Source organism: Mustela nigripes, chromosome 1 (assembly GCF_022355385.1).
Source record: "Mustela nigripes isolate SB6536 chromosome 1, MUSNIG.SB6536, whole genome shotgun sequence".
In the NCBI taxonomy this organism is placed as follows: domain Eukaryota; kingdom Metazoa; phylum Chordata; class Mammalia; order Carnivora; family Mustelidae; genus Mustela; species Mustela nigripes.
The window spans coordinates 108,725,528-108,741,087 of NC_081557.1; the positions used below are offsets into that span (position 1 = coordinate 108,725,528).

General features: G+C 48.8%; 1 protein-coding gene across 3 annotated transcripts in view; it reads right to left on the bottom strand.

The window, feature by feature from the left end:
- LOXL2 (lysyl oxidase like 2) overlaps nt 1-15,560 on the bottom strand; it is an 87,292-nt gene that overhangs the window by 43,966 nt on the left and 27,766 nt on the right. For all 3 annotated transcript variants that reach the window (XM_059371851.1, XM_059371842.1, XM_059371860.1), the window contains exon 3: nt 9,094-9,269. In XM_059371851.1, coding sequence (XP_059227834.1) covers nt 9,094-9,269 — 176 coding nt within the window. The remainder of the gene's footprint in view (nt 1-9,093; nt 9,270-15,560) is intronic.

The window sequence follows — 15,560 nt, forward strand, 5'->3', positions numbered from 1 at the left end:
AAGCCACCCAGGTGCCCTGCACATTTGCTTTCTGAGTTGCTCAGTTAGTCTTTGACTTAGCCTGACCATCTTGCACTCTGATTATTTATCTTTCCAATGTGTTTTTGCCAGCTCAGAACTGTGAGTTCCTGAGGGCAGGACGGTGCCTTATTCATTTCTGTCTCACTCATGGCCCCTAATCCCAGACACGACACATAGTGGGTCCTCAAACATTTTTGGAAGGAACCAATAATGGTTTTTAAAACTCCGATCACAGGAATTCATCTTAGCTGAACATTGAGCTCCCAAGCTAAAAGTGTAATAAAGACCCCCTTTATTCTTTGTTTAATGCAAAATAAACCACCAGGCAGCACTTGTTTCTCTTCAGAGCATAAACACTACGTGTGTGACCTATGGATGGACAAGTAGGATGTCTACACTCTCTCCATGCGCACCCTTGTCATCCTGGCTATTAACACCCTCCCTCACCTCTCAAAACCTGATACTAAGGAAGTTTCTGGGCTGAATTAAAAGCTGATCTGACCCTCAGTACATATCTAGATGATTTAGCTAAGTGGGTATTCTCCATAAACAGCATGAGGCATGCTGTATTTGAAGAATCTGGCCACACTGTAGATACCCTTTTTTTTTTTTCCCTTAAAGATCTTACTATTTATTTGACAGAGAGAAAGAGCACAAAGCAGGGGGAGCAGCAGGCAAAGGAAGAGCGAGAAGCAGGCTTCCCGATGGGCAGGGAACCCGATGCGGGGCTTAATCCCAGAACCCTGGGGTCATGACCTCAGCCGAAGGCAGACGCTTAACGGACTGAGCCACCCAGGCGCCCCTGTAATTATCTCCTTTTGATGATCGAATCAGAAATTCACAGAGTAAGGAGCCAAGTAAGAAGACACATTCTCTATCCAGGGACTTCCACCAGGTCAGATGATGAAGGGGAAGAGAGAAGGCATTGCCGTGATGGCTCAGCTCTGCGGGATGGCCACCAGTCGGGTGGGGGTGGTGTGGAGAGCTGAGGTCATTCTGAGCCACCAGAGGAAAAAACCAGCACTCTGTCCAGGCCCTCCTCCTATAAATCAAGAGCCTTACAGGGTTGCTGGAAAACCGAATGCTCTGTATTTCATTTTCCAACCAGAAAGCACTGGGGTAGGTAACAGAGACTGCTTCTTTGGGGAACGAGCAAGCCCTCCAGTCTGCAGGAAGCTGGCGGGACACCTGCTCCAGCAGCCAGTCTCTCTGAGCCAGCAGGGGGGCTGAGGCCACAGCCCAGCCAGGTCCTGGACCAGACTCCCAGCTGGGGGTACTACGGCCTGGGGGGGGGGGGGTAATTATCACCTTGGTAACTAAGTCACGATCTGTGGAACTGTCCTTCATGATTAGACTGTAATCTCCAGGAAGGCAAGGCTGTCCACTTCATCAATCTCTTTATTCCCAGTGCCTGGTATCTGTCTGGTGCTTGGTTAAAACATATCAAATGAATGCAGGACCAGATCCAGCATCCGGGCTAACTTAGCACCAGCCTCAGGGGGGTGGAGCGGGGTGAGGGGCGGGATTCCTTGGCACTGACCCCTCTGGCATGGTTGAAGTGACTAATTTGAATGGCTCCGGTCCAGGGCAGCCCCATCCGAGCCACAGGAGTGGGATCGCTCCACAGAATGGATCCCCCGCCTGGGGGGTGAGAGTCTCCTGCCTACCTCTCCCATTTTGCATCCCTTCTGTATGTACCCTTCCATATCCTCTCTTGTCTCCCTTTCCAAACGGCCACAAACTCCCCATCCCAGTCACACGTTCGAACTTCGAGTCCCTGCTGTCCACTCGTTGATTTCATCTCAGATAAGTTATCACACGGCTTGTTTCTTTCATCTAACAGGTAACCACAATGTCGCGTATTTCACTTCACACACAAATTATAATCATATTTATCCTCTTCGAAGAGTTGTGCAGACAACGCCCTCGCCAGGGATCAGGTTCCAGGTCTGTCGGGATGGGCGCAATTTCAAGTATTTTGTTTTGTTATCCGCACACATGCCCTTTTGCTTTTCAGAGGCTCTGACCTATTTTTCAGTTGGGAAAATAGGTCACCCTGGAACTACTTCTCTTGTGTTCCTTGTGGTGGCTGGCAAGCCACGATCACATAGAGACACAGTAAATAGAATCATGGAATGTTGGCACCAGACAGGATCTTATATGTACATCCTTTTGCCCTACAAAACCCAACCCAGCTATATCTGAACGGTCCTGCTCAATGGGGCAGCGAGACTAGGGATTCAGAGGCCGTGGGCTTCCACCGTAGCTTTTCAGTCCCTCGTTGGGAGTGTCTGACACAAACTGCCCGCTTGCTCCCACTTCTCCTCCTGCCGCAGAGGGAGGCCATCCAGCTATCCTGCAGCCATCAGGGGAAACAGGACTATACTGAAGCTTGGAGGGGCTCCTGCCCTCGAAATTGGACAAAGATGAGGACAGACCCCCTTTCTTTCCTAAACCACCCAGTGTAAGCCATTGCACCCCCCTTCTGGTGGAAGGGGGGGGGGGAAGCGGGGGCAGGGGGCAACTTTCAGCTGGGAAGTTCTCAGACCTTCCTAGAGGCTCCAGATGCTGGTGAGATAAGGCTGCTGCTGCTGCAGGGAGACCTGGAAGCATTCCGGCAGCTGAGGGTGACTAATAACAAACCTGGGCTCCTGGAATTTTAAGAATTCACGCCAGCCTCAGTTCCCGTGGTTAAGAGAAGAAAGAGCTTTTTCAGGTCTCCTTGCCCTTCCAGAAGAATGTGAGAGTGTGGAGGGTAGGGGTACCAGATTCTCCCAGCTCTGGCTTCCTTGTCCCTCCAGGGGCCTCTCCAGACCTCGGGGTCCCTGCTGTCACAAGGAGAAACTGAGGCTTGGGGGCCACTCGAGGGATGGGCCCCCCTAAATCTCACAGCCCGGGGGTTTCCAATCAGTCCCGATAACCTAACTGCCTTTGCAAGAGAGCCTTTAAAAAATGGGTACAGAAGAAGGCGGCATGAGGGGGTGAAGAAAAGGAAAAGATCTGTATGTTCCCTGATCTCACAACACATGGCTTCAGCCCTGAGCCCTTCTAGGACACATGAGTTAGCAATGTGCACAATAGCCAGTGTGGAGAGGTTGACTCAGGAGGGCATCTGGATTTGCAATCTCTTCTTATCTAATGCTTTTTCCAGCTTATCCACTGCCACAGACAGGAAACAAAGCCTCTGAGTTAAGAGCCTCTGAAACCCTGGGAGGTTTAGCTGGGGCTCTGTTTCCTAGGTTTAAAAAGGATCCGTTTGCTCAGAAGCAATAGTATTCTGCATGGCAGACCTTGGTCCTGCTTGCCTCTTTTTGAGAAGGTTTTGAGGGCTGGCCTCTGACTCGTTTGCCTTATGAAAACACCGCTTTTGCAGCCCAGAGACCCATGAAGGGTCAGGCACTCCAGACGCAGAGCTGCAAATCTCAGGCTCCACCAGACCAGAACTCAGGCGTCCTGCCTTCCACTTTGGAGTCTAAGACAGGCTCCCTAGCAAGATGTGACTGCATACAGTCTGTGTCTGAAGACCAGAGAACTGCAACTCCCCCTGGCGAATTTTCTGGATGCTGTGACCAGAGGTGGTGGACCGGGGAGGGGGAGGAGGCAGGGGGGGGCAGGGGTGGTCGCTAACCTAACGAAGCACTTTATAGCCTGCTAAGCACTTTGACAGAAATCATCTGAGTTTCTTCCTCTCCAGAACACTTAAAACTCCCTTGTAAATGATGAGTGCATGCTGTGTCGTTTTGATGGAGAAACCATCGCCACTCCGGATTACGGACAGGTCATAGCCGGAAGGGACGGATTTCAAGCAGCTCATTTTTGTAAAGAGAATGGACCTGCCCAGGGCTCTGGCTGCCCGCCAACAGGTAGCTCGGGGCCAAACCTGTGAACTCTCCCTTCGTGGGGTCATTCCTATGAAGGAGATGGGCTTCCTCCCTTCTTTGGAACTGAATCCGTGAAGTGTCAAAGAGCCCCCGGGGATGCCCCAAGCAGACGGAGGAATCCACTGGAAACACAGTTAGCTCATTGAGTGAGATTCATCAGCTGGGCCCCAGGGCTTAGTGACTCACGTCTCTGGCATTCCAAAGTGGGATGAGCTTGGTCTAGACTGACGCTCAGTTTTCTTCCACTCTCTGCTGGGGGAATTCCAGTGCACTCCGGAGAAGGCACAAGCCTGTGAGGGTCACCTCTAATGGTCTGTGATCTGCCCCCAATCTCTAGGAGTCAATGAGGATGGACGTTAGAGAAGAGTTAGAAATCCTGGCTGTACGCTTTAGAGTGGGAAGAGATGGGGCGGGGGCGGGTTGGGGGAAGTGCCCTCATCTCGTTCATTGGGCCAGTCATTTGCACCTGGAGGCATAAGCCACAGAGAAAGCATTAACTGACATCTCTTTTTGACCACACTCCACTCTTGGCCACTTTTGAATTTATGGACCCCAAAATGGGGAATTGGTGCTCACACTTTGATGTGGAAGAATAAGGGCCAAAAGTCTGCTCCTGCTTTCAAGGCCAAGGTTGGGCAGGACCAGAGAAGCGGCAGGGAGAGAGCCAGAGCACACAGCACACACACCAGCCGGCAGCCCTTCCGTGTGCATGAGAGAGAGAGAAAGATGCCGAGAGAGAAAGACTGCCAGCTATGGGCACCTCCTGCGCGGGCTTGGTGTACTTTTGTAAATACAGAGTAATGAGGGATCTTAGAATTTGGCAATCACCTCACCCGGCTTCCTTCCCAGTGTAGGAATCTGGCTGCACGTTCCTGGCAGGAGGTCATCCCGCTCCTGCTGGAAGGACTCTTGTGACAGGAGCTTGCTACTTACAGGGTAGCTGCATACGCTGTGGGGCGGCCCTAAGTATTAACAGTTTCCAGGCGGAACCGAAATCTACGTCCCATTACCTTCTTACCCATCTTGGTTCTGGGTTAGAATCAATCACCCATCTTCTCCATGATAGCACTGCTGAAACTTAGAGAACCCACACGACGCCCCTCCTCTCTCTCTTCTCGTCACCAAATCTTCCTCTCCTCCTTTGATATGCTTTCCAGACCTGTCTCCATCCTGCTGGTCCATTCTCGGGGGGACCTAGCTAAGAGATGGCCCCAGATCTGAATCCTGCCCTCGATCTAAAAAACAAACAGTTTAGGGGAAGAATCTTTCCATCAGTGCCTCAGTGCATGTTCACATTTTGGGATTTTGTTTGTTTGTTTTGTTTTTATCACCATATCATAGCTTTGGCTTATACAGAGCTTTTAGTCGGCCAATCCCTTGCAGGGATTTTAAAGATACAGTCAGTGCTCTTCATTGTCAGTCACTGTCCTGGGCTTTCACTCTATGGCTGATTTTTTTCTTCCAGTATAGGACCTTGATATAGGACCTTCTATTCATCTCACTTTATTATAGTTTGGGCCTATTCTCCCAACATCCTGAGGTTTTTCTGAATCTCATTTAATAATGTTATATTCCAGCAATCCCTTCTAGTTTTGTGTCCCCTATAACTGTTTCTGGGGCACATTTTAATCTCCACATAAACATCTGCTGTTAGAGAGGCAGCAGCCGGGCCCCAGGAACGATGGTTCGAGACCATCCGCTGTATTCACAGATTCGCCTGCAGCCTTTCCCGGCACCGTTTGTTATCCCACAGTCACCCATTGAACTGCATGTCCACCGGCATACATCTCTTGCTCTCACCCACAAACATCTAAAAGGGAACGTTTCTGTAGCCAAGAGGAAAGATTCCATGACACAGGCTATTACGTGAGGTATTTTGGAGAAACTTCTCAACATCCCACAAATATCCCTGTAAGTGGTCTGGGCGGCTCCCTACCCATCAGGCCGGCTCTGACAGGAAGCGGGGGCTTTAGCCACAAAGTCCTAGATGGACTGGCAACTCTCTAAGTTTCTCCTCAGACATCTGGAGATGTGGGCCCTTTCATGACCTCCGTTCAGCTGACACCAAAGGGAAGAAGATTCCAGAGGACGGCTGATCAGCTGAAAGTTTCCTCAGAGTCTGTGGCTGGGCAAGAAAGCTCCCAGTGTGGCTCACAGTAACTGTATGAAGAAGAGGGAGGACTTCGAGGAGCCTGCAAAGGGTGGAGGGCGGTGGGAGTCATGCCACCCTTCCAACCAGTCATCCCCATCCCACCCTGGTAGTACTCTCTGGGTTACCGTAAGTTCATTTAGGGTCTAGGCTCCTCGCCTTGGAATGATCCCCCAGCTTTCCAAAGGCATGTCAGGTCATAGGGTCATGTCTTTTTTTTTTCCCCAATGGGGTCCCCGACCATGCTGTGTATACAGCATGCACCCAACAAATGTCCAGAAAAAAGACAGGTACTAGAGTGCCTGGGGGGCTCCATCAGTTACGCATCTGCCCTTTGGCTCAGGTCGCGATCCCGGGGTCCTAGGATGGAGCCCCGCATCGGGCTCCCTGCTCAGTGGGGAGCCTGCTTCTTCTTCTCCCTCTGCCTGCTGCTCCCCCTACTTGTGGTCTCTCTTTCTCTCTCTCTCTCTGTCAAATAAATAAATAAAATCATTTAAAAAATAATAAAGACAGGTACTAAGCTTTTGTGGTGGACTCTTAGCATTTCCAGAATAAAAAGAAGTACTTTTTCCTATATTTGGGGGGGCCATTTCTCTGCCTATTCTACCCAGTCTAGGGTCTGCTTTTTCTAGGACCAGATTCAACAGACACTTCTCTGTTGACGTGCCATGCCCAGAGTCCTTTTTCCAGAATCATTTTTTTCTAACGGCGGATGAGTCCTTTCATTCTCCCCCGGCCCCCAAACCCACGGACATATTGGCCCACCTTCTTTCTATTCAACCATCAGTGACTTTCTTATGCCTGGAAGCCTGGATCTTCACATGACAATGCAACTATATTATCGCGAGGTTCTAGGCTAAAGAGAGGCCTATTAAAGATGTTATAAATAAGCTCATTTTTTGAGTAAGCAGGGTGATGCTACGAAAGAGTGACTTGCTCCTATGTGCTTCTTACCACTGTTTAATTTGATATTTGACCCAGGGAGATTGTTCACCTGTGGGGAAGACGATCTCGGATACGCATTCCTAAGAAGAAAATTTAGGGGTTGGAGACACTGTTCCTATCAGGTACCCAATGCTATTTGTACTGGATACAATAGTGAATTAGACAGACCCCTTCCCCCAAGAAGCTTCCAATCTCCTTGGAAATTGGGTGCTAACGATCCCATATGAGGTGATAAGGAGCAGAGATAGAACATGTGAAACTGGACTGGACATGCCCATCCTCCAAATCACAGACTTTATGGTAAAGCCAAGTTGTCGTTGATATCTGGAGCACCAACGCACATCAGATCTTTGCGAATCCCTTCTACTCCTCCCAGATTAAACAGCAGCATGTGAAGAGTGTCAGCTAGAAGCTGTCTGATCCTGGCAGTGGAGAGAAAGCTAGAAATCCTCTTCCCTGCTTTAAGGCAGGCTTGGACCCGTTCCCAGCGTACTCAGTGTGCTCTAGGAACATATGAGAAAAGAGTGGGACAGTGTGAGTCATGGGAGGAAAATGCAAAGACCACAGACTGGGGAGAACTTCCTCTGAAGCCCAAATAGGGCAATTTCAAGTTGGTTCTAAGGTCAGCTGGGCGGTAAAGCACAGTGAAGGCCCTTTGGCTTGGCTTCATGGCAGATCCCATAGCGCCTCGGGGGTGACATCCAACGTGTCCTTGAGGAGTCTGTCCTAAGCCTCAGGTGCCTTGTCCATAAAAGCAGTGCCATAAATGTTTGTTGGTTTTGTTGTTTGCATGGAGAACTCATTGACGACCTAACTCTGAAACGTAGCCATAAATGTAGAAGAGTCACAAGCCCTGTGGCCATTTCCAAATGCTGACTTGGGGCAGGCTGGCAACATCAGAATCATCTGAGAGAACTTTCAAAACTAGTCTGGTTCCCTAGTGGGAATTCTGCTTCAGGGGTTCTGGGGTGAGGCCCCAGTATGTGCTTTTTAAAAGTGATTCTGGGGGCGCCTGGGTAGCTCGGTCGTTAAGCGTCTGCCTTCGGCTCGGGTCATGATCCCAGGGTCCTGGGATCGAGCCCCGCTTTGGGCTCCCTGCTCAGCGGGAAGCCTGGTTCTCCCTCTTCCACTCCCCCTGCTTGTGTTCCTTCTCCTCTGTGTGTCTCTGTCAAATAAATAAATAAAATCTTAAAAAAAAAAAAAAAGTGATTCTGATCCCCAGCTAGATTTGGAAACAATGGTCCTTTGGTAGGTAGCCTCCGAGATGGCCCCCAATGGTCTCCTCCTTCTGCATTCACACCCTTGGGGAATCTCTTCCCACACTTATACAGTTGGTCTGTGTGACCAACAGAATATAGCAGAAATGATGGTCTATCGCTTCCAAGATTGAGTTATGAAAGGCTGTGGCCTCCGTGTTTTGCTCCCGTTCTCTCTCTTTTGAATCACTCACTCTGGAGAAGGACAATGGTCATGTCGTAAGAATACCCAGGCAGGCTATAGAGAGGCAGAGAACCAGAAAGATCCAGCTGATGGCCAGCAACGAATGCTGGCCAACAGCCACATGAGTCAGCTTGGGACAGGGCCCCCTGCCTGAATGTGATCAAAGTCAACCAGCTAAGCCGCTCCCGGATTCCCTTGGAAACTAAGTGAGATCATAAAGGCTACTGTTTGAAGCTGCAAAATTTGTTTTTTTGGTAATTTGTTACACGGCATTTGATAACTAGTACATTTTCCCAGCCGAAAAGGCAAGCTCTGGACAGAGCCCAGAGGGGCTTTCCTGTGTATCCTCTGTAGCTTCCTCTCACACCACTCCTACATTCACCTTGTCTCTTGGCCTGTTTGACCCATTTACCCCCATTCATGCCTCGGGGCCTCTGTGCCTCACGCAAGCCATTCTTTGTGTCCGGAATGAGTACCCTTTCTCCACCCACTGGTGGTCTCCCCTTCTCCTGCAGCAGCCCCGAACACCAAATCATGTTGGCTTGGGTTCCCTCCTTAGCAGTCACGCACTCTCCTTGGAATCACTAGATGTGAATCAAGTTACATGGAAGAAAGAAAATACTGACGTGTGGGCGTCATCAAGAACACAAGACTTGCCTCTATGTGGTTGACCAACGAATTGTCGAATTTGAAACCAGGAATCCTTTTGTCACTGCACACCACACCCACATCTTCTGTGTGCTTGCAGTCGGTGACACCCCAGCCATTGGAGGAGCAGGCCGCGAGGGTGGCCTCCCTCCCCGTGCAGTAGACATTGTCCAACCAGATGGGCCCTGAAGGAAGCAGAGAAGAGAGAGACCAAGGGCTGCATCAAAATTGGTTTGCATCTTTGGGGGCACCAACATCATCCAGAGAGAATTTTTCTCTAATTTTGGCAGTTATTGTGGTCATCAATTGATTGTTGGTATGTTTGAGATACTGGATATCATTCTAGGGTATCTGGGTCCCCTTTCCAGAGTAGGCAGCTGATGTGATTTGGGGATGTGCTAGACTGAATGTGATTTGGACAGAAACTAGATTTGAGCCCAGATGTCATGTGGTTAGTAGAACGGGCAGAGATTTTGGATGCCAAGCTGGGTTTCATTCTGAGAGAGCCACTTAGCCTTGGCACCTTGGTCAAAACCCTTCTTTCTCATCAGACACGTCAACTGCAGGGCTACGTAGAGGTTAGAGAGAATATGCGGCCTGTATCTAGTTTGTTATTGGCCCAACGTTGCTCAAATAATGTGACAAGGATGACGATGGCAATTGTCATTAGACTGACCATGATGCAGGCTAGACTCACCTTCCATCTGCAGCAGAGGCTGAACTCTGACCCCTCAGCAAAAATGTAAACCACCCTGCAACTGAGGGTTTGGAGTTTTTCAGGCATTTTCATAGGTTTCATAGGTACCTTCCCTGTGCCTCAGGGATGGTCATTCCCACCTTCCAGACACAGAACTCTGGCTCAGGGGGACGGTTCATCCTCAAGATCACAGCCTGAGCCCAGAGGTTGGGCCATTCAGTGCTCTTCTCTCTGCCTGATGCTTCCCAGCCACTGATTTGGCTCTGCTACACTAACACACAGAGTCACCCCCTCACGTTCTAAAAGTCTGGTGAAGGCAGGGCTGGGAGGCCCTGTGCAACTCTGCTTGCCTCCTGTGTGTCCATCTGATTTGCACTCTGTAGAAAATTCAGCATGCCAAGTGCCTCATACCATTAGAATGTTACCTTCAAAAGGGCAGAAAATACCAAGTGTTGACAAAGTTGAAAGAAACTGGAACCCTTGTGCGCTGACAGCAGGAATGCAAGACTGTACAGCCACTCCGGAAAATAGTATGGCGGTTCCTCAAGAAACAAAAACTGTGGACACAGGCTTCCGGTTATAGAGTGAAGAAGTCACTGGCATGAGAGGCACAGCACAGGGAACCCAGTCAGTGGCCTTGTAACGGTGTTGTGTGGAGACAGATGGTAGCCCTGCTCGTGCTGAGCGCAGCATAACACACAGACTTTTTGAATCACATTAGTTTCGAGTAGTTTCTACTCGAAACTAATGTGATGTGTGATGGCTGTATGTCAATAAATAAATAAATATTTAAAAAACAAAAATGGGATTCCCATACCATGCAGCGATCCCTGCCTCTGTGTATTTACCCAGAAGATCTGAAAGCAGGGTGTCTGAGAGCTATTGGCACACCCACGGGCGCTACGGCATTCTTCACAATAGACAAAAGTTGGACAAACTCTGGCATACGCATACCCTGAGTCTAGTGCTCAGCCTTAAAAAGGAAGGAAATTCTTTTTTTTTAATTTTTAATTTTTAATTTTGTATAAACATATACTTTTATCCCCAGGGGTACAGGTTTGTGCATCACCAGGTTTACACACTTCACAGCACTCACCATAGCACATACCCTCCCCAATGTCTGTAAACCCACCCCCCTTCTCCCAACCCCCCTCCCCCCAGCAACCCTCAGTTTGTTTTGTGAGATTAAGAGTCACTTATGGTTTGTCTCCCTCCCGATCCCATCTTGTTTCATTGATTCCTCTCCTACCCCCTTAGCCCCCCATGTGGCATCTCCACTAAGGAAGGAAATTCTAACACAGGCTGCAACATCAGGGGACCTTCAGGGCATCACGCTCAGTGAAATAAGCCAGTCACAAAATGACAAAACTGTATAATTCTACGTAGATGAGGTACTTGGAATAGTTGAGTTCATAAAGACGGAAAGTCAAATGGAGGTGGTCAGGGGCCGGAAGAGGGGAGCACGAGGAGTGGTTGTTTAACGGGGACTGAGCTCCAGTTCCTCAAGACAAGAGGAGACTGGTTGTGTAACAACAGGAATGTACGAACACTATTGAATTGTGCATTGAAAAAAATGGTGAAGACAGAGTATTTTACGTTTAGGTGTATTTCACCACAATTTTTTAATGTGCTAAAGGGTTTCCAAAGGGTGATTTTTGTAAGTGCCCCTACAAAATGAGAAACAAACTCAAATGTCTCCTTTTTCTCAAAGCTCCAGGCAGGCCTCAACAGGATGATGGAGCCAGATACCCAGGGCTCAGACTCTCTGCCTCGGGCTTGGGCACCACCAACTTGGCCAGCTACTTACCCAAGCGTGTTTCCCATTTCTGAAGTGAAAACAAGGATCCCCAACAAACAGGTCACCATGGAGATTCGATGAGATAATGTATGTGCTTAGTACATGTTCAAGCCCCTTTCCCTTCCTCCTTTCCACTAATCAGAAAAACAGGGAATCCCGTTGTTTCCAAATGCAAGGAAAACAGATACAGAAAAGCAGATACCAACACTCCCATCGCAGAGATGAGAAAACCGAGGAGGATCGGAGGTTCTTCGAGGTCAGGGTGGACGTGGGGCTAGTCCCTGACTCTGGGGCCCTGCTGAGACGTGTCTGCTGTCACCGATGGCCAGTTAGGGCTCCAACCGGAGTGCCTCAGACACATTATGGGGAACAACAAGCTAATTGAAAACATCTGGGCTAAGGGTTTCCAACCGGTTTCTCAATTTGGCCTCATTTCCCAGCCATCAAGCTCCTCGGAAACATATGTTCCCTCATCAGTTGCTGCTTGGACAACAAAATGTTTGTCTTACTAAGTACTAGCAACGGAAAAGACCCTCCACATTTGCAGGGAGGCCTCTTTGGAACATTCTGTGGCAAAGCTGCTGAAGGGACAGAGATGGTGAAAAGAAGCAGGGCCCTTATTCCATCTGCAATGAGAGAAACTACCCTGGCTGAGGGGAGGGGAAGCGGGACAGCGTGCAGCTGAAGGAACCACGAGCAGCAAAGCAGACGCTCTCCGGCCTGCTTTATTCTTTGACAGGAACATTTGAAAGGAGCTCCCTGGGGTCCTAAGGGAATGAACTTCCCCCAGAGAGCTGCTTTCTTAAGTAGCATTAACTCACTGCCAATGATCCCACTCTGGACGTATTCTCACTAGGTGGTTTTTTTTTTTTTTTTAAAGATTGTATTTATTTATTTATTTGAGGGAGACAGTGAGTCGGGTCGCACACAAGCAGTGGAAGAGGGAGAGGGAAAAGCAGACGCCCTTCTTGAGCAGGGAGCCCGAAGTGGGACTTGAACCCAGGACCCTGGAATCATTACCCGAGCTGAAGGCAGATGTTTAACCGACCGAGTCACTCAGATGTCCCTCACCAGGTAATTTTTTGTAGATGGTGGAAGTGTAAATTTCGATATAGCCTGAGAGGGCATCACCAGGCATGATACACTAATTTGGCTTGATTCCATGACAATATATTTCCGTGTATGCTTCCTGCCTATCACGGACACTGTCCTGACTTTGCTCTGGCTCTCTCCTGCTGGGATGCACAGTGGGCCAGGCATAGCTCAGGAGATGTCATTTCAGAGCTGCTAGGAAAGTGGCACTTGGATTGTAGGCGCGACTCTAACTTTGGACACAAAGAGCCAGCCAATCAGAAACCAAACCTCATTCTATACTGTCCATTCATTCACTCTAAGAAATGCTTCCCCTGACAAGAGAAGAGATGTATCAACCAATCCACAAACCATTTGGAAGACAGAGATCACAAAGGGAACTCTGAAAGCCCAAGTGTTCCCTGTGTTGTCAAAACAGTTGTTCAAGTTGGAAGCTCTGGGGCCCCACTGTGGTCATCTGTTGGCTTGGCCACTCTGATCTGAACAATGGGGAGTGAGGGGCAGCACGGGGTGGTGGGGCTGGGGAGAGATCAGATCTGAGTTTAGGTCTGAAGACAAGTCAAGGAGAGCAATCATCTCTAGTTCTGGCTGCTGGGAGACCCAGGGTGAGAAACAGAACAGCTGTCCCTTCTAGAACCCTCTGGAAGGGTCCATGAGTTCCCTGAGCTTAGAGACACTTCATGGGAGAAGAGCTCTTGACAGTCCAGGCTAGAAAGCCTGGGAGGGCCTGGGTGATCTCCTGGGGCTTCCTTATTACTCCCTGTATGTCAGAGGAAAAAGAGATAGTAAGAGCTTGGCTCCGGTGGTCCCAGTGCATGCATGGAGCCAGCCTGCAGGTTAAACTCCTTTCCCAGGAGCACAGCCCAGGGCACCGGTCACATTCTCTGCTCCCTATGCCAACAACTGCTTGCTGACTGTTTTCAGTACTGTCCTCAATCGAAATGAATTAATCAGCTAATATTTACCAAGTGCGCAACATGTACCCAGTGCTAAGAATCCTAACCTGATGCTAAAGAATTCAAATACCTTTGTATCTAATAGACCTCTCCTGATGCAAAAACCAAGTATCACTTTTTACGGACAACATAATCCTCAAAGTTCAGGAGACAGGACAGTTCACACTTTTTTTTTTTACCTCTGTTTCTCCCTTCATCTTTGATATTTCTCCTTCCTAAGTCCTGCAGGTTTCAGTATCCACCGAGATGACCGTTCTAGGATTCTCTGGCCTCTTGTTAGCTTCTCTCCGCAGCAGTCTTTCCCTGGCCCTACATCAGCCACTATCCCACGGTTGTAGCTTAGATCTTATCATTACCAACAATGGCACCCCTCCCCAGTGTCCATTTCAACCCTTCTGCTGTGTATCTGCATCTCCACCCAACCCCCCAAAATGTTTCTAGCACACTCCTTCTTGTACTGCAATTTCCACCCTGACCCGTGACCCCAACAGCCTTCCCCACAAGTTCCCCATGTAGTGCTGTCCTACTTAATCCAGCCCAGACTGCAGGGTCCAGGGTTTCAGTTGCTCCCTCACACACTCCCTCTACTCCCTTGAGCTCTTCTCCCACCATCCTCCCCGGGGGGCAAAGTCTGAGCCAGGTTAACCCACTTCCCTGGCCACCCCACGCCCACGCTTGGGCGGTTGAACTGGAATGGGGAAAAAAACCACACCCATCTAATCTAATGACAGGTAAACTTTAAGTCTGAGTAGAAATAAAATAAATAAAATAGTAGAAATAAAATAAAGTGGTCCCTGGAAAAACCTCATAGTCATTTGCAAGTATTATAAGATACCGAGGCTTGAGAGCCTGGGATTGAAAACACAAACCTGACATTACCCTTGGGTCACTCAGCTAGCAGAATACATGAAGATGTAGAAATGTGGAGACATGTCTGGAGGTTTTTGTTTTTCATTTTCATTTCATTTCATTTTAAAGTAGGCTCCATGCTGGGCGTGGAGCTCAACGCAGGGTTTGAACTCACGACCTGCGATCAAGACCTGAGCTGAGTTCAGCCAGATGCTCAATGGATTAAGTCACCCAGGCCTTCGGCATGCCCAGAGTTTTGTAAAGAACACAGGAAGTGGGCTTTAAAAGCCCAACATTGGCAGGGTGCCTGGGTGGCTCCATCAGCTGAGGTCTGACTCTTGATTTCAGTTCAGGTCGTGATCTCGGGGTTGTGGGATAGAGTCTGGTGTTGGGCTCCACCTTGGGTGTAGAACCTGCTTGGGCTTCTCCCTCTTCCTGCGTCCCCCTCTCTCTCTAAAAAAAAAAAAAAAAAAGCCCAGCATTTGCTAACTCATTTTTGCTGCTTTAATCTCGCCACTGCTAGGGAACCTCAAGTCAGCTTCCGAGAACATTTCACTATAAGTGTGGTCTCTTGTTCTGGTTACTCCCACAGAGCACATTCAACTGCACGGAGGTAAGACATATAGGCGATGTAGATTTCTACATATAGAAATAGACTTCTACATATAAAAATCTACATATAGAAATCTACATATAGATTTTTTCCTATAATTTCTAGAATAACAGAAAGCAAGAGTTAGAAAGGACTTTAATAACAATCTATTTCAATGACTCCCAAATCTGGCTACATACACGATCACTTGGGAGGCTTCCAAAGGTTAGAGTCCTAGACTCTAGCCCAGACCTTAACCCAAAATACTATGGGCTAGGCACCCCCCATAACCCCTGACAAGAACTGGTTCAGAGCACCAACACCAGCCCTCCCTCAAAGCTTTTACCAAAACACCTTCCCCCCCGCAAATATATTGACTTGAACTTAACAAGGGAAGAAAGAGTAGCCCAACCAAAGTGAAAAACCTAGATCAACTCTGTTCCTGTCACGGATGAGCCCAGAAGAGCGTCTTGCTGTTAACAGTGTGAAGGT